Here is a 19686-nt window from a genome sequence, read left to right as displayed (position 1 = left end):
AACTATTTTAAAACTAAAGTCATTATACTAAAAGTTATCAAAAGTCCATCACATTAACTAATAATGGTCAGCCCATTAAATGTTTTGTCTTTTGTGCCAATATGACTGAATAACGAGGCTGTTGAAATTGTGGTTTTGTGACTTCTATTTTACTTTATTCACTCGATACACACAATATCACAGAATAAGGGCATGTTTGGGTAAGCTTTTTAAAACAACTTATTGACTTATTGGCTTTTTGAAAAGTCATAAGCTCTAAAATGATGTTTGGCAAATAGGGTGTATGTGAGGGAGAAAAGCCAATAAGTCAATAAGTCACAAAATCCTGACTTTTCCAAGAAACCAATAAGTCAATAAGTTATTTCAATAAGCTTACCCAAACATGCCCTAAGTTTATTCAATTCATTACGGTTTTGTGACTTCTGGTTTTGTGTGTTCGTACAGAAGGTGATACACACAAAAGGAACATATACGGTTACAAGGGGATATCACATTCAATATTACAGAATCATTTCTGGTTTTGTGTGTTCGTACAGAAGGTGATACACACAAGAGTGGTCTCTGTCTCATCAGATAAATCATTACGTGTAACCCGCAAATACTATTTAGAAATTAATCCAGATTTTATCATAACTTTACAATTTCAATTCGAGTTCCAGGTTTGTTAATTTCTTTGAAACTACTTATTTTGAAACTACTTATTCTAGACCAATTATACAACAATTTTTACAATTTGTCGTCATACTCAGATCTGACTTCCGGTAACTTCATACGCTAACGAGATTAATATACGCTAACCAAGTTAAATTTCATAAGGAAAAAAAAAAAGAACCCTAAGAAAATCAAGAAATCTGGCCGCGAAACTCGATCTTTTCCGAGATCTGGAATCGGATTTGTGCGCGAATTAGGTGATTACTACAGATCTCATTGACTTCTTCATGAAATTTCAGTTACACTTGAGCAATTCTCAACATTTCATATGTTTTTCTCTCAAATCTCACTGTTGACGATAATGTTGATCAGGTAAACAAATACGGAAATGACTACAGCCACCAGATCAGGTGTTCCGAGTTCAGAAGCTGTTTCCAGAGGCTACAACTTCGCATCTACGTGGGAACAGGTTTGATCTTGTCAATTTGCATTGTATTTGATCGTTTATTGAAGTTACACTTGTGTAGTTTAGGGTTTTGAATTGAAATTGATGTGTTAGTAACGTTTATATGCATGAACTTGAGTTTGTTTTCCTAGATTTATGCATAGAATATTGCTCTGGTTACTGAAATTATGTAGGTGAGGTGATTTACTGGATTTATGTATAGAAACCGTTGTGCGCGGTCAGTGTTGCTTAGTGCGTGTGAGTTTGGGCAGGCTGAATATACCGTCGAGGATTTGGATTTTGGTGGTGTGAGTTTGTTATGTGTATTTAGGTGGTTGAAGTAGGATAGTTGGATTGTGATGGAGTGGCGGTATATGGGCCTTCATTTCGGGTCAGTTTCTTTGATGATCAGTTTCTGCGGAGTGAGGAATTGTGAAGTTGAACATCGGTTTCCAGAAGTTGTAGAGATTGGTTAGATATGTAATTGTAATTAGTAAACATGTGGGAATCTAGTACTGTGTGTCCTTCTTTTTGGGGGGAGTCTGAAGCTTAACAATGTATAACATCAGTGATATCTTATTAGAAGTTGAAGTTGAAGAACATTTGAATAATTGGATATGTTGTCGGAATGCATAAGCACAATCTGTTCCAACTACCTAGGGAACTTTATCTTAGTCATAACATTTAACAACTGCAGAGTGCTAACATTTCAGTGTTGAGTTTCGTAGGAAGTCTGGAAGATTTGTGTATAGGGTTGAGAATATAAGGAGCTCATAAATATATTTTTGGTTCCACAATATAAGTTTACGGATCCTCTACAAATAATGAGGTGGTCTAGGAAACATAATGAAAAAATGCTATTACCCCATGTATATAGAAGAACTGAAGAACATGATAACTTGGTGATGGTACATTGGCATGGGAACATAAAATTAAGGGTTTTGTTGCAAAGGAACTTTGAGAGAGGTTTTTGGCATAGTTTTCAAAGGCACAAGGCGCACTCAAGGCACAATGGTGAGCCTTGGGCCTCAGTGCAAGGGCCGTAAAAAGTAAGGGCTTTTTTAGGCAAGTTGTATAGTCTAAAGTTACAGTTTTTAGGGGTTTTAAACATGCAGGCTTCTTTAGGGCTAGTTTAGGTTGTTTTAAGTTGGAATGGTTAATATAATTGTTTCAGACCTGTTCAAGCCTGTTCGGACGATTTTTGGCCAAATTTCGTTGGAACTTGGCCTAAAAAATGCGCCTGAGGGCCTGAAAGTGGGCTTTTTGAAGCGAAGCGAGAAGGGTGCGCTGGGCCTGAAAAGTGGGCCTAGGCCTGCGCCTGGGTGAGCCTTGACAACAGAGGTTTTTGGTTATATGCTAGACATGCATCAACTGAATTGATTATTGGTGTGGGCTACATATTTTTTACTGTGAGGTATAAGTATTAAACACTTACCATCTTCCTCTCCGGAATAGTAAGGTAATACATGTCTATAAATAACATAATCAAGATGCAAGATAATGGTTGAAGCAATCAGGATCATCAATATACTCACATGCTATTAAATTTGTCTGTTTACTTATTTTATATAGTTTTTTTAGCAGCCAAAAATGTCTGCACACACTTATTTTATTAACCTGTCTGTATACTTACTTATTTTATTTTTTAGCAGCCAATAATACCTGCACACACTTGTGCCTGCTACCAATATTATTCTTTGTATAGGATGCTGATAAACCATCTTCAAGCTAAATGGCGACTCCTAGTGATGTATCATTCATATGGACGCAAAATTATCGGTAACCTATTAACGGGTCAAAATTTCAGTTAGATTTTATTTTATCCATAACTAGGGGTGAGCGTTTTGGGTTCTTACCCACCGGAACCTTGGACCCAAACCGTAAAAATCATGGACCAGAACCGTATGTAATTAAAGGGTCGATTATCTGTTATAAATATATACAAACAATCGGTTTATGGTGGGTTTGGGACCCCACTCGACTCTATTACACATTTTGACTGGTAGATGATAGAGGAGGGAAGTGGAACATGACATATTATGTTTAGATAGTTTATGGGGATAAGGCTTTCGACTTTCTGCATGTGTGTTTATATATATGTTTACTTGTCTTGTTGATACATTATACATTGAGCATGGGAAATCCCTCTAAATTTACAGCATCTTTCATACATAGCTGCACATTGATCCAGAGATAAATATCTGCTTGTCAACTCTCAAATCTAGATAGAGTTTGGAATATTTGTTTCTGTTGGCGATATTGTATGTATATGTATAGACTGTATGCGATAGCGTATTCTCTCTCACCACTTCTTTGGTTATTGGTGCTTACCCAATGCTTGTTTTTATTGGACAGAATGCTCCACTGACTGAGCAGCAACAAGCAGCAATAATAGCACTCTCTCATGCAGTTGTGGAGCGGCCATTTCCTTCCGTATTGGTAAGGTTTTGCGTGTGTAAAATTTTACTTGGATGCGGATTACGTTTATAGCATAATTGTTTCACACTGAAATCAATATAATGATTTACAGTCGCAGGAAAATATATCCAAAGAAAATAATGGCTTAACTATTTCTACAAAGCCTGGAACTGTGGAAGAATCCGGAGAAATAAATAGTGTTCTGGTCAATACAAACCAGGTATGTAACACGTCTCATACCGGCTATTCATTCTTGATGTGTATAATAACAGCATCCCCTTAGACAAAGAATATAAATTTATATAGTAAATTATTTACAATAAAACTTGTTGGATTAGTAGTGTGAGAACAAAGATATCCATTTCATTCTGATGTATAGAAAGCTTGTAAAAGCTATATTCGTAAACCGAATGTGAAGGTACTTCAATAAAGACTTAACGGATGCTCATTCACCTTGATACAGTTTTACAAGTGGTTTACAGATCTTGAAGCAGCAATGAAATCAGAGGTTAGTAACATTTTCTCTTTTGCATGCTGCGTTCTTGTTTGTCTTTTAGCAACCACTGGCTTTCCCTTATTATCTGATTTACGTTATTTCATAGGCCGAATTCTTATCCCTTATAATCTGATCTGTATTATTCCATAGACAGAAGAGAAGTATCAGCAATATGTGAACACCTTAACCGAGAGGATACAAACATGTGATGGTATTCTTCAGCAGGTATACTTCTATAAATCTCTTCATTTCTTTAATTTTCCAAGTGGAATATACCACTATTTTTTGCTAGGAAAACATAGTTGACCAGTCAACTTAACCACCACACTTTCAGGTGGATGAAACTCTTGATCTGTTCAGTGAGCTACAAATGCAACATCAAGTTGTAGCAACGAAGACCAAAACTCTTCATGATGCATGCGATCGAATGGTGTGGTCTTGTTTCTCCCCTTTAAAGCTTGTTTTTTCTTTACTTTTTTTGTTTGGGCGTGACAATGCAAATTGCAAACTTTTGTGACTGATAAGTATTTTGTGAGATTAACTTTTTTCCTCACTCTCTCAAGCTCATAGGCTAAGTTTCCTCACTACGAAACTCATGTTTTTGTGTTTTTAGTTTAATGAAAAATAGAGAATCTTTTAATTCATCTTGTACTTTCATGTCTACATTGCAGGTAATAGAGAAGCAAAGATTGATCGAGTTTGCAGATTCTCTTCGAAGTAAACTCAGTTATTTTGATGAATTAGAAAACGTAAGTCATGAATCTATGTGTGCTTCTTGTAAGCCGTCAGCACCGTGTTCTGTAACGTAGGTCTGTGTGAGTCAATGTCTAATATAGTATAAATATTATTTATAGCCGAGTCAACTCTAAGAAAGTATTTGTTTAAACCGAGTCTTCATCCATACACATGGCTAACGGCATCGATTTTGGTCATACTCTGCGTATTGCAGGTTGCTGCCAGCTTTTATTCTTCAAATACAAATGTTGCAAGTGAAAACTTTCTTCCACAGCTTAAAAAGCTTGATGATTGCATCTCGTAAGTAAATTTCTCAATGGTCAGGATACCAGTTCTTATGCATAAGCTTGTGCATCAGTTGATTATGTATTTAGTCAACCCCAAAATAAAAATGAATTGATTGTGACTTGTGAGGCGGTTCATCTATTTATATACAAAACTAGAGCTAAAAATGGAAACTAAAAAATTCTCTTGTAAGAGACTAAATTAATCCTAATTAAAATAGAATGTCTAGCAAAATATAACTATTAATATTATACTGCTATAGTTTATTTGAATTCCTCTTCACTTATACTCTTTTAGGTATGTTGAAAATAATCCACAGTACGCAGAGTCAAATGTTTATCTAGTCAAGTTTCGTCAACTTCAAGTATGTAACACACATTCTCTTCTATAAATGTATCTCTTAATTCCCCAATTTGAAATCTTGAATTTGCTTTATGTTTTTTACATTCTTAAGATTATATCAAATTAATGTAATTACAGTCTCGAGCTCTTGGAATGATACGTGCTCATGTTCTATCTGTTCTCAAAAGCAGCACTTCTCAGGTAAAATATCTCTCATATCGATTTTACTTTAATGTAATGGAAAAAAATCAAAGTTTATTATTATTAATATGATAATATTATAATTTCCCTTTTTGGACAGGTCCAAACAGCCCTTCGGGGTAGCGGTGGCAGCAAATCAGCTATTTCTGAGGGTGTTGAGGCTTCTATCATTTATGTTCGCTTCAAGGCAGCTGCAAGTGAGGTAATCACTTACTTTCTGTATGATCCTATCTATTGGCTCAAGAATTTATGTCAGCATAAGGGGCTTATCAACCTTAGATATTTGCAACTCCTTACAAAAAAATCATATCCATCTGATGTTTGGTAGAAGAACAAAAACAAATGTAAGCTATCATGCTAGGAAATCTCAAGCTCTGAACTAACTTTTCCATCTGTGTATTATATGGTTTTTTACCAAGTATCTTCTAACCACGGGTACCTTTATCTATCTGAGATTCTGCTTTAGTTCTAGCATCGCCGTTAGCGAATAACTTGAATAAAATTTTGAATGATTTTTGTGTATTACATAAATCTTAAATTGAAAGGTCGGTGCCGACCACCTTTCTGATTAGACAAAAATCATCCCTTAACTTTTCTAAATTAACAAAATTCACCCCTCAAATTTCTAACTTGACAAAAATGATCCTCTTACTTACTTGACAAAAATGATCCTCTTACTTACTTGACAAAAAAGGCCCTCATACTTTCTAACTTCTCTTTAACCCTCAAACTTTTGGCATGTAACCCATTCTACCCCCAAACTTTGCTATGATCTCAAAAGCAACCCTCTAGTTTTTTAAATGTCACTTTAACCCCTCAAGTTTCTAAAGTTTCAGGCTTACCTTAAAACTAATTTCTTACGTTTTTTTATGGACGTCATCATCATCATCATCATCATCATACTCAATAAATCCCACCAATAGCAAAGCTAAGGTAGGGTTTGAGGAGGGTAAGATGTAGACAGACTTACCTCTACCCAATAGGAATAGAGAGGCTGCTTCCAGTGAGACCCCGGCTCGATAGTAGTTTTGCATCAAGCCTTGGACATAAGGCGCATAACACTCAGCAATCGGGACAAAGACCGATTAGTGCATGTACCCTTTTGTCTTTCAGCTATCAACGCCACCACATGATGCATGATTAACCGTCCCCCGCTTTTAACGTTATTTTCACGAAATTAGTAAAATAACGTTAAAATTAGTGCACTTTCACTTTTGCACCCCGATGGCCCACACATATATACGTTATATGCGCATACCACACATATATGCCCCCCGATGGCCTACGCTTTAAGGTAATTTTTGTTTGAAAACGAGTCGGGTCAATCATAAAATGTTGTTTATGTACATTTTGAGTTGGACTACGTTTTGACGTAGATTTTGTTTGGAAACAAATCGGGTCACATGTAATATGTTTTAATTCAACGATATAAATTTGAGTTATCATACGTTTTGAAGCAAATTTAGTTCGGAAACAAGTCTGGCCAATTGTAGTCTATACATTATCATTTCGCGTACGGCGCCGCCGCAACGCATGGCGTGTGTAAAAAACTAGTTTTAATATATATAAGATGAACCTAAGCTCGTGCTAGTGTACAATTTGAGTTTTGTGTTGTGGTCTATATGCAGTCGGAATGAAAAGGAGAGTCTGCTAATGTGAAACAAACCTCATAACTTCATTTTTAACTGCATTTGGATGAGCCTAATATTAGTTAGATATGCAGCTTAAACCAATACTAGAGGAAATTGAGAGAAGATCTTCAAGGAAAGAGTATGTTCAACTTCTTTCAGAATGTCACAAAATATACTGTGAACAGCGGCTATCTTTGGTCAGTGGATAAAATTTTCGTTTATGTATTATTTTTGTCAGTTTATCACGTCTTCTCTGTTTGATGCTATTACGATTATTCCTCTGTTTTATATCATGTAGGTAAAAGGCATAGTATCGGAAAGGATTTCAGAATATTCCAAAAAGGAGACATTACCTTCAATAACGAGATCTGGGTGTGCATACTTGATGCAGGTAATTGTGAGGATCTTTATATTTTGTTTTCGCAAGCCAAAAGGAATAACATGGTACGTAATTCTTTGACAGGTTTGCCAGCTGGAACATCAACTGTTTGACCATTTCTTTCCGTCAACTTCAGAGGATATCTCAAGTTTGGCTCCTTTGGTAGATCCTCTGTAAGTTCCATTGCATAACCTACGTCTCTTTGGCGTATTGTATGTCTTTCACTTAATTACTTTACAGTTGACCTATGCACTTAATTACGTCTCTTTGGTTTTCATTTATAAAATTAGTAACAAACTTAGTGTTTCATCTAGAAGAACAATGCCATTATAACCTGTAGATTCACTTGTAATATGGCTCTATCAAAATCTATTTTTAAATAAATGTTGTTCATAAAGTTATAAAGTTCAAATGTCTAGCAAACCTGCATTATATTTCTCTGTTCATGGAATCTTATGCTAGTAAATGCTTTGCAGATGTACTTACTTGTATGATACCCTACGACCGAAGCTTATTCATGAAATGAATTTGGACATTCTTTGTGAACTTGTGGATATTCTTAAAATAGAAGTCATAGGAGAACAACTCAGCAGGCGGGGTGAATCTTTGGCTGGAATACGTCCTACGTTAGACAGAATTTTAGCAGATATTCACGAAAGGTTAACCTTTCGTGCTCGAACTCACATTCGTGATGAGGTACGTCTTATATTCATAATTTCATATGGTTGGATACGTTTTCTGCTGTTTGAACTCTTGTGTGTGCTTGTCTCAGATAGCAAATTATCTGCCTGTAGATGAAGATCTAGATTACCCTGGAAAGCTGGAACGATCCGCTGAGACCAAATCTGATCCCAGTTCTGTAAGTTTATTAAATTCATGTTACCACATCTATCCCACTTAACATTAGTAAATATTCAGAAAAAAACAATTTGTGAACCCAACTTTTACAGTAGTATCGATGTAGGTAACAAGTGAATAAAATGATAAACAAGTCACCTAGCATTATTATATATGAAGAAAAAAAATCCCATTGGGGAAATATGTAAGAAATGACTTTTACAAGGGGAAATATGTAAAAAAAATTGTAATTAAAAAAAATTGTAATTATACTTTTTAGGTGGTCAGAGAAGGAAAAATAAAGCATTAACTGTTCAGTTATTTTCAAATTGATATACAGATAGATTGGTTTGATTATTCAAACATATAACCTTAGTTATGTAATAATTTTTTTTCGAAAAAGTTTCTTACAAAACTATTTTAATATTGTCATACCAAGAGGAGTTGAAAAGAAAGGAAAATTCTGAAAAAGAAAAGCGAGTTATCTCGCAAAATTATTTGATTTTATCATAACCAAAGGAACAAGGAATTTAAAAAAAGGAGTAAAGTACACAGATGGTCCCTATGGTTTGCACTTTGTAACACATTTAGTCCCCAACCAACAAATCTAAAGGCTTTAGCACATCTAAGTTAGGGGCTAAATGCGGTACAAAGTGCAAACCACAGGGACAATCCATGTACTTTTGGAAAAAAAAACTAGGACTGCTGCGTTACAAAGTGCAAACCACAAGGACCATCTGTGTACTTTTGGAAAGCTAGGGAAATCCAAAATTTTAGTAAACCATAGGGACCATCCGTGTACTTTACTCTAAAAAAGGGAAAGAAAAGGGGTAATTCATAGACGCAGCCTACCTCTTGATAACTAGAAGCTGTACCTGCCAAACCACACAACCTTCTGTTTCATAGAGTGTTTGTTATTTTTTCTATTGTTTAATAGTAATTTTAAATTGATGTAAAGGTAAATTTGCTGCTCGACCAGAGTTTAGATGCTTTCAAGACGTGGTACCCTCCGCTTGAGAAAACCGTATCCTGTCTTTCCAAATTGTATAATTGTCTGGAGCAAGCTGTTTTTACTGGATTAGCACAGGTATGAGCAACCCCCTATGCGTCTCGTGATGTGAATGTTTTTCATCACCACATTTTTCAAATTCTATATATTTTTAATTAAAATGACAATTGCTTTTTTTTTTTCTCCATCCTTCAGGAAGCGGTTGAGTTTTGCTCTGTATCTATCCAAGTAAGTTACTGAGTTGCTTTAGCTTTGCATGGTTATAGCTAGGGGAGGCAATTCTTGACCCGACGCGTACCCGACACGAAAAAAATATGTTTTGGGTCGACTAACACGACCCGTAAAAAACAGGTTGGGTTCGGGTTGACCCGTATTAAAAACAGTTCAGGTTCGGGTTGACCTGTATAAAAAAAGGCCATTAAACACGTTAACGGTAACCTGCTTACAACCCAACAACTCGCTTATAACGCGTCAACATGTATGACTCATTAAAAATGGGTTAAACGGGTCATGTTCAGGTTGACCCGAATCTATGTGTGTGCAGGTTAGGGTTGAAATCTTTGACACATAATAATATGGGTCGGGTTCGGGTTGCACATTTCAACCCGTTAACCCGCCAACCCGATACGATTGACATCCCTAGTTATAGCTAAAATGGGCAGGTAGGGTTATGGTTTAAGAACTAAGACGGATACTTATCGTATTGGTCAAAACGTTTCTGGTTGAGTTGGGCTATAATCCTAAACACACACTGTCCATAATTTTGGTTTTGCTTATATATAACTAGTGTGGCAAATGCGGTTACAAAGTTTATTATTTCAGTTGAAATTTAATTTTTAAATACAACGATTTAGGTGGTTCTATGCATTGAAAGTACCACTTTGGACAACTTTTAACTCTTTGACCAGTTTTTTAGGTTATATTTGACCTGAAACACTTTTTTGTTCAAAATTAGTGACTACATATACTGATAGTTCAAATTTATTTATTGATTTTGTGTGCTCATTAAATTTATCTGCTACAGAAAGCAAGCAAACTTGTTGCAAAAAGATCATCACAAATGGATGGACAACTCTTTCTTATTAAGCATCTTCTTATCTTAAGAGAACAGGTCTTGAACAACCTCCTTTTTTCCAAATATTATCGTATTAGTTTCTTAGTACTAAGTTTTGTGTATGACTTTTAGATTGCACCTTTTGACATCGAATTCTCAGTCACACACAAGGAACTGGATTTCTCCCATTTGTTGGTTAGTATTTGCTTCAACTTTTCTTTCATTCGTATGTGATTAATTTTTTTTTAATTAAATTAGGGATTATAACATTGCAAGATTGCATAATTATTGTGGAATGCTCATCACATCTATTGTAGTTATTATGCTGTATATATGCACCACAGAAGAATCTAGAAGCTTGTACTGATTTTTATGTTCCCAGGAGCATCTGAGACGAATTCTTAGAGGTCAAACCTCGCTATTCGACTGGTCAAGGTCAACTTCTTTGGCAAGGACACTGTCCCCTCGAGTTTTGGAAAGTCAAATTGATGCAAAGAAGGTATACAATTTCTTTTAGTTGATTATTATTGCTTCCAAACCAATCATCGGTTAATTTAGTGTGTATTCCTGATAAGATATAACTGGCTAAACAGTCTTAATCAGTTCTTAAATTACCATTTATTTTTCTTTTTACTTTTTATAATCTTTGTTTTTTAGAAAATATCCAGATATATACCCTTTTTGTACCTGATAACTATTTTTATCCAAAAAGTAAAAGTGATTTAATATTCATCATAGATCATAACTAATCAATAACTCTTATTTGGTTTTCTAGGCTTTTTGAACTCAATAGGGTTTTCTTATTATCCTTCCCTAGAATATATATAGGGGATGGATCATGAGAAAACTAAAAAAACTCCCAAAAAAAGCTTAAAAAAACACGCCAAAACTTTTTTTTTTTACATTTTTTGGCTGTAAATCTACATTTTTAAAATAGTATTACATGTGTAACACTACGGAAAAACCTAACCCCACTTAAAACCTAAACTCCTCAAAAATCTAACCTTAAAAGCTAAACTAAAACCGAAAACCTAAACCTAAACCCTAAAGCTAAATTGCATGTGCAACATAACATATGTTGCACATGTGTAAGGGGGGTCGGAGTGATTGCGGGGAGTGGGATCGGGGACCTAGTTTGCCGCTGGGGGAATGATCGCTGGTGTTTGAATGGTGAGTGGGGACTTGCAATTTCGGTGTATACTCACCGAACCAGTGAAGAAGAGGAGAGGTGGGAGAGAGAGGGTGAATGGTGGGTCCCAACCCCTATCAACCAATCATAATTTTTTTTTTAATTTTTTTACCACTCTCCAGGTGTTTGAATCATCCCTAGTGTTTGAGTAGAAAATGGGGAGTGAAGGGGGGGGGGGGGAGTTGACATGGCATGAGATGATTGGCTAGACGGTAACTCAAACACCCTAAAGTGTTTGAATCATACCCTCCACCCTAATACTAATTTATTTTTTTTTTTCAAAAAAAAAATTTATCTTAAAAACGCTAGACTTACAGCCAAAAATATGTTTAAAGAAAATATGTTTTAAGCTTTTTTGGTAGTTTCTTAGTTTTCTCACATTTAAGTATTCTCATGATCCTCTCCCTATATATATAGGATTAGGATCAAATGAGAACCCAAGGGAGATTTGCGAACCGAGAGAACCACTATCAACTAAGCAAAATTTTTAAATTTTTTTCTTACTTTTATTTATATGTTGCTAATCTTTACCTAAATAAAAGAAAATTGAAAAAACTATATGTACATCGACGGGTTACATACATGTACATCGTAAACTACATATATATCACTTAATTTTTTTTTCAGTTTCTAATATGTCTGTTTTTGATATTTGCATGCAGGAATTGGAGAAAAATCTCAAAGCCACATGTGAAGAGTTCATCATGTCAGTAACTAAATCAGTTGTAGATCCCATGCTATCCTTTGTTACAAAGGTTAATTTAGTCATCTTTTTTCATTCGGAAAATATTGAAAAAAAAGACTTCAAAATTCATTAATATCGTTTTTTTTTTCTTGAAGGTGACAGCTGTCAAAGTTGCATTGTCGTCAGGCGCTCAAAATCAGAAGTTAGAGTCAGCTATGGGAAAACCACTCAAGGATCAAGCTTTTGCTACACCAGATAAGGTTGCAGAAATTGTCCAAAAGGTATATGCTTAAAATGATTGATCCAATTTCTTTATAAAAGAAATTTTAAAATGTGTTACAAATGTTATATTATTGTACAGGTGAATGCAGCTATGCAGAACGAGTTGCCGAGAGTTATGGAAAAAATGAAGCTTTATCTGCAAAATCCATCCACCCGAACAATACTTTTCAAACCAATCAAGTAAGATGTTTATCTACATTCTCTTGATTTTTCAACTCAAGAAAACCATTTGAGTAAAATGCCAATTTTGTCCAACGGTTTGTTTTTTCGCATCTGGATCCAAAAGGTTTGAAATCTTGCCATTTTTCATCCAGCTCGTTAACTCCATCCATTTTTCTCCGTTAATTCAGGGGGTATTTTCGTCTTTTTTGTTAACTTAAAGGGCAATTCAGTCTTTTTCACTTTATGTACAAGCATTTAACATAATGTACAAGTATTTACTTAAAGGGCACTTCGGTCTTTTTCACTTGATATACGAAAATAGTCAAATACCTCTGAGTTAACGGAGAAAAATGGACGGAGTTAACGAGCTAGATGATAATGGCAAGATTTCAAACCTTTTGGATCCAGATGCGAAAAAACAAACCTATGGACGAAAGTCACAAAACTGGCCAAACCTCAAGAACGAAAATGGCAATTTACTCAAACCAATTAGATATACATGAAAGTATTTGATTTGGGTCTAAACAAGCGGGGTCGGATTGACCCAATTTTCTTTGTGTGATGATGCAGGACAAATATCATAGAAGCCCATGAACAAGTACTAAAACTGCTAAAACAAGACTACTCTGAGGAAGAGATAACCAACATTAAGATGGTGTCTATACAGGAGCTAGAATCACAACTCAATAATCTCGTATAAAGTTTTGATAATTGGGAACTCATTAACTGTTAGGGTTCCAAAAGTCGTCATTTTCGGTTTCCTGTTATCAGTTAAATTTATCAACTTATTTTCTTCTATGTTGATAGATTTCTTTGTCGATTCTAACGTGAGTAAAGACCAGGGCGGAGCTATATGTATTGGAACATGGTCACCATTATTGATTTTTTGAAATTTATATAGAGCGTATAGTATAAACGTTCCGATTTTTGAACGGTGACAACATAAGAATAATTTGTATTGGTTAGTCTTTGGGGCTGTTTGTCAACATTTGAACCAATAAGTGCTTTGAACCAATAAGTGCTGAATGAATAAGAGGTCTGAATGGGTAAGAGGCTCTGAACTAATAAGTGCTGAACCAGTAAAGTGTTGTTTGGTTACACCTTTGAATGACTGTGTAAAATGACATTTTTACCCCTCTGAACTACTTTGTGCTGAATGAAATATAGCTGTTTGTTTAGTTCTCTGTACTAAACGATGAATAACTTAAAAAAATACAAAATATACTAGAAAATTCAAGTTACACAAATTCTTCAAAGTTCATGGAAACATAATACAATCCAAATAGAAATTAATATTATGCGTATAATTTTAATTTGAACCATTTGACCATAGTTGACTAGCAATCTGGTTACGTAAGGTATTCATATACTCAATGCCTTGTGAACCCCATTCTATGTCTTGAACGAACTGCCCATCATTTTCTCCACTTTGTATTTCGGAAAACAAAGTGTTCTCACCATAGGCCATAAATAATTGATCATGAATATTGCATTTCCTTATAAAATTATGGACGGCGAAGCAAGCAATCACTATGTCTCTTTGTATTGGAAAAGAAAATGGAGCCATTTGCTTTAAGATTGAGAATCTTGCCTTCAAAACACCATATGAGCGCTCAATAACATTTCTCAGTTGTGTGTGTGCATGATTGAATTTTTCTTCCTTAGTTAACGCACGTTGTCGTCGAAAATCGGCTAACCAATACCTCGTATTACGGTAGGGAGTCATAAATCCACGAGTGTTGGTGTATGCAGCGTCACAAAGGTAATAATTATCTGTAAACGTTAGTATCAGAACTATTACATAAAAAACACATAATGTATTAAATAATCAGTGTTAAAGAATGGTTAAAAACCTGGTTGGGGGGGGGGGGAAGGAAAGCCGGGAGTCTGGTTAAATGCTACTTCTTTTAAAACTCGTGAATCATGTGCAATACCCTCCCATCCGGCCCATACGAACGTGAATATCATATCGAAACTGGTTTGGCGCATTTCTTTTTCAAAAAACAATCCACCCGGGTTCGAAACTGGTTTGGCGCATTTCTTTTTCTTTATTGTTTTCTTGCTTTTTTAAGTTTAAGGCCAGTTGGGCCCACATTTTCACTCATTCACTTCCGGGGGGGGGGGTCACTTTTTTGTGAATAACTCTTTCTCTCCGCCTTCTCGCCGCCCGGCAACCGCTAAGTGTGCTCGACGATGTCTACCTGAATCTGGATAGCGTACGGGGTTTAATCGATCAACTCCTTGTAGTTCATCTAGATCTAACCTTTTATTCTATCTGGGTTCTTGTTGCTCCATTCGCCGCTTAGGCTTCCCGTGGTTTCTGAAATGGTTTTGACGAATGACGGAGGGGGAGAGCCCGACAATGGTGGACCGTGGTCCAATGTGGAGTATCAGAAAAACTACAGAGGCAGAGGTGACGGTGTTGAGTGGACATTTCTCGTCCAAAATATTGATGATAAAGTGACGAGGAGTATTCTATGGCGGGCGTTTAAACCATTTGGATTTGTCTCGGATGTCTACGTGGCTCGGAAAAGAGATACAAAGGGCAAGTGTTTTGGCTTTGTCCGGTACGTCGGTGTTGTTGACATGAAGGAGACATTAGTGTCAATGAACACAGTGAATATGTTTGGTTTGAAAGTCACTGTTACATTGGCCAACTATGATAAAGATCATAATAAGATAAACTATGCTCCGGAGTTACTAGGTCGGAAGGAATGGAGGCCAAAGGATTCGAATCAGGACAACAAAGGTGATGGTAATGGCAAGAGTTTTGGTGGTCAACCCCCTAGAAATAATCGTTCGTCTGACCAAGGTTACGTTCCACAACCGGCTACTCAGGAAGGTAGGTCTTATGCGGAAGCGCTAAAAGGTAACTCAGTGGGGATGTGTCATGGGGCAAAAGTGGTAATGATGGGGGGTAAAGGCTCTCTTTATCCTTTGCACTGTATTGGTAGGTCTATTCTTGGTCATACTAAAGATGTTACGTCTATTAGTAATATGAAAAAGGCTATTGAAGATGAAGGTTTGTTTGAAGTCGGTATGTCCTTTGTTGGTGGGGTTACATTTATTCTTACTTTTCGGGATAAGGCGACTGCCATCTCTGGCATGGAGTTGCATTTTGAGTTTTTCAATTCTGTTTTCTCAAAGTTCCACTTATGGAACGGAGAGGACATTCCCTATAGTAGATTGGTATCTCTGAATATTACTGGTGTCTCGTTCATTATCCGTGATAATTCATTATTTGACAATATCGGTGGTTTGTTCGGGGATGTTGTACAAAAGTCGTCTTTTTCTTGGCAGGAGGAGGATAACTCCTCGAGTTCGGTAAAGATAATTACCTCTCAACCTTCTCGGATTGATGAGACTATGGTTATTAAGTGGAACAACAAATCGATAGTATGTTGGGTGTTGGAGTCTGTTGGGCAGTGGTTTCCGGACATTGATGAAGTCTCATTGCAAGGCTCTCAAGATTCTGAATCAGAGACATGTTCGGAGTCGAATATGGGTTCGGAAGATTTGGAAGATTTTGAGGAGGGGGAGATCAGGGACAATGATGCTCGACGTCAGGAAGATGATCGGAAGAATTTCCGACCGGATTCAGATCCGAGGGGTAACGGTCAGTCGCTGGATCACCAGGGGTCGCCGGGAGTTCAAGAGGTTCCATTAGTTAATGTTGATGGGAATTGTGATTCCATGCATGGGGAATTATTTGAGGAGGAGTTAGGTAGCGGGAATAATGAGACATTAGTTGGTGATTTGGAATTTTCAAAAAAAGTTCAGTAGTGGAGGTCCTACTATGGATAATTTGGAGTCTAATAACACTAGGCCTAATATTGGGCCGACAAAGGATGGTCCAGTAATAGTTGCCAATTTGGGGAAGAGACATAGAGATGATCGCAGCCCACCATCTGTTGGTTCAATTCAGGGGCCCACCCATAGGTTGTTTCCTCAATCTAATAGGGCCACCATTGATCCAATTGACCTTAATACCCCTGTTCGAGAGTCATCTAGTAATCCAGTTATTGAGAACACTGACCCTATGATTAATTCTGGTTCGTCGGATGCTCCACCTGCAGAATCGGTGGTGCCGACTAATCCTCTAGAGAATTCGGTGGTTCAAGAGGTGATTTCGGGAGATGGTGTCGGCGATGTTCAAAATACGTCTGATCCGGAATATATGGTTACAGAAGAGGCCCAGGCTACGATCCAGATTGGGGCTTTAATTGGTGTTGATCTAAATGGTTTCGCAAACGAGACTGAGAAGCTAGTTGCTGAAGAAGGTGTTATAAACGGTTCCCGATGAATTGCCTGTCTACCAATTTAAGGGGGATACCGAACAATCGGAAATCGAATTAGATCCGTGGTCTTAAAACAGGTTATGGGATTTATTTTCTTGCTATTCAGGAAACAAAACTTCAAGACTCCAAGTCATTCAGGTTTAATCAATTCTGGGGAAGAGCGGAATTCAAATTAGCCGTGGTGAATTCGCAAGGTAGATCAGGGGGTTTAGCTTGTTTATGGTGCCCGGCAGTTTTCAGGTGTGTTGATATTATTCATAACAGATTTTTTATTGTAGTGTCGGGGTTCCTTATACAATCTGGTTGTAGAATAAATTTTATGAATGTATATGCTCCAAATGATGCGATTAGCAGACGTGCACTTTGGTTGGAGATTTTGGGTGTAAGGAACTCGGTTCAAGGTTTATAGGTTATGATGGGTGACTTTAATGAAGTTCGGGATGTTAATGAGCGAATGAATTCAGAATTTATCGAATCTAATGCTGCTGCGTTTAATCAGTTCATTCTATCGGCTGGTTAGGTAGAATACAATATGGGTGGGGGCAATTTTACATATATCTCGGATAACGGTACAAAGCTTAGTAAACTGGATCGGTTCCTTGTGTGTTTGGGGTTTAGAGAACAATGGCCTAATGCAACGGTGCTTGCCTTAGATAGGGTAGCGTCTGATCATCGGCCTATTATCCTATCCACTGTCTAGTCGGATTTTGGGCATACACCATTTCGGTTTTTAACTCTTGGTTCGAGTATCATGGCTTTCTTGATTTTGTGTTACAGCAGTGTGGTTCGTTTACCTTTCCGGGGCCAGAAGATCTTGCACTAGCGATTAAATTGCGGTGGTTAAAAAATAAAATCAAAGCTTGGTTGAAAATGGAAAAAGCAAATAAGGAGGGCATTTACAGCGAAAAAAAGGAGATTGGCTAGCATTGAATGCCTGGCGGAAGAAAGAATGCTACTGGATGGGGAATTGGCTGAAAGAGCTGAATATAGGAACTATATGGCTGAATTTGATAGAATCAATCAGTTGGACTTAAGGCAGAAATCTAGATCGAAGTGGGCCTTAGAAGGAGATGAGAATTCTGTCTTTTTCCATCATATTATAAATTCCAATAACAGTACCAATAGATTGAACGGGCTTATGATTGATGGTGTTTGGGTAACGAACCCCCTCTTGATTAAGGAATCTTTGTATTAGTTCTTTGCCCATCAGTTTATGGAACCTATGCCTGTCAGGCCGGTTTTAATTTGTCCGAACTTAGCTATTATTTCGGATGAGGAGTCTACTATGTTGGAAAGTCCTTTTTCATTGGAGGGAATTAAAGCAGCTGTTTGGGAGTGTGATGGGGATCGTGCTCCGGGACCGGACGGTTTCAATTTTAAGTTCATCAAAAGGTGTTGGTCAGGATTTCGGGAGGATCTAGTGAAGTTGTTCAACAAATTCTATGATGTTGGTTCCATTAATCAGTGCTGTTCCTCATCTTTTATTGCTTTGATTCCAAAAATCAAAGATCCGATGGGGCCATCAGATTTTCGTCCAATCAGCTTAATTGGGGTGATTAACAAAGTCATATCCAAGGTTCTTGTAAATAGACTAAAAAGAGTGGTGGGGGGTTTGATCTCGGAACAACAATCCGCATTCCTGGCCGGTAGGAATATTATGGACGGTCCATTGGTTCTAAATGAAGTGTTCAACTAGTTAAAGAAGTCTAAGCGACGTGGGATGTTCTTTAAAGTGGACATTAGTAAGGCGTATGATTCAGTAAATTGGAAGTTCCTCGACTCGATCATGTCACAGATGAACTTTCCAAGTAGGTGGCGTGCATGGGTGATGCCTACTTTACACTCGGCTAGGGCCTCGGTTCTAGTAAATGGTTCACCGACGAGGGAATTTGTATGTTCCCGGGGGCTTCGGCATGGGGATCCACTTTCCCCTTTTTTGTTTGTAATTGTTATGGAAGCCCTCACTAGTATTATGGAAAAAGCAGTTTCACTCGGTCTGTTTAATGGGTTAAAAATCACCAATAATGGGCCTTCTTTATCTCACCTGATATACGCGGATGATGTAATGTTCGTTGGGAAATGGTCGGTTTCGAATGTAAATAATCTCAAGCGTATTTTGAGATGCTTTTACTTAGTCTCTGGGCTGAAAGTAAATCTGGCCAAATGTAGCGTTTTTGGCGTGGGTGTGAATGAGGAAGATGTCCATGGCATGGCCCAATTATTGAATTGTAGACAAGGTACGTTTCCATTCAAACATCTTGGTTTAATGGTTGACGCAAACATGAATTTAGCTCGAAATTGGAAGCCGGTGATTGAATTATTTAGGAATAGGCTATCCATATGGAAAGCTAAAACGCTTTCATATGGTGGGAGAATAACCTTGATAAAATCGGTGTTAAACGCACTACCTACTTATTACCTATCACTGTTTAAGGCTCCAGTTAAAGTCCTAGATGCTTTGGATAAAATTAGAAGGGTTTTCTTTTAGGGCGGCTTGGAAGAGAAAGCAAAAAATGAACTGGGTGGCGTGGGAAAAAACAATTGCTCCTGTAGAATATGGGGGGTTTGGGCTTTGGTTCGCTTAGAG

At 37.1% G+C, this 19686-nt stretch overlaps 1 protein-coding gene across 4 annotated transcripts; it reads left to right on the top strand.

Annotated features, from left to right (window-relative positions):
- The first annotated feature begins 425 nt into the window (after positions 1–425).
- Positions 426–13727, top strand: LOC110889328 (conserved oligomeric Golgi complex subunit 3). Of its 4 annotated transcripts, none has more exons than XM_022136843.2 (27): positions 426–659; positions 750–908; positions 1024–1120; positions 3452–3535; positions 3633–3734; positions 3978–4022; positions 4161–4235; positions 4345–4440; positions 4682–4759; positions 4960–5045; positions 5328–5394; positions 5511–5573; positions 5674–5775; positions 7297–7401; positions 7503–7595; positions 7668–7756; positions 8060–8279; positions 8356–8442; positions 9379–9507; positions 9625–9657; positions 10454–10540; positions 10616–10678; positions 10866–10982; positions 12335–12427; positions 12513–12638; positions 12719–12819; positions 13372–13727. In XM_022136843.2, exons 3-27 carry the CDS (start codon positions 1040–1042, stop codon positions 13499–13501), a joined length of 2352 nt encoding a protein of 783 aa, XP_021992535.1. In that variant the 5' UTR covers positions 426–659; positions 750–908; positions 1024–1039; the 3' UTR covers positions 13502–13727. The 4 variants fall into 4 exon arrangements, with proteins under 4 accessions (XP_021992535.1, XP_021992532.1, XP_021992533.1 ...); XM_022136840.2 differs by having other exon boundaries at positions 427–659; positions 3627–3734; XM_022136841.2 differs by having other exon boundaries at positions 433–539; positions 3627–3734.
- The last annotated feature ends 5959 nt before the right edge of the window (positions 13728–19686 follow it).

This window comes from Helianthus annuus, chromosome 16, assembly GCF_002127325.2.
Source record: "Helianthus annuus cultivar XRQ/B chromosome 16, HanXRQr2.0-SUNRISE, whole genome shotgun sequence".
Classification (NCBI taxonomy): domain Eukaryota; kingdom Viridiplantae; phylum Streptophyta; class Magnoliopsida; order Asterales; family Asteraceae; genus Helianthus; species Helianthus annuus.
This window is presented reverse-complemented; position numbering and strand designations above follow the sequence as displayed.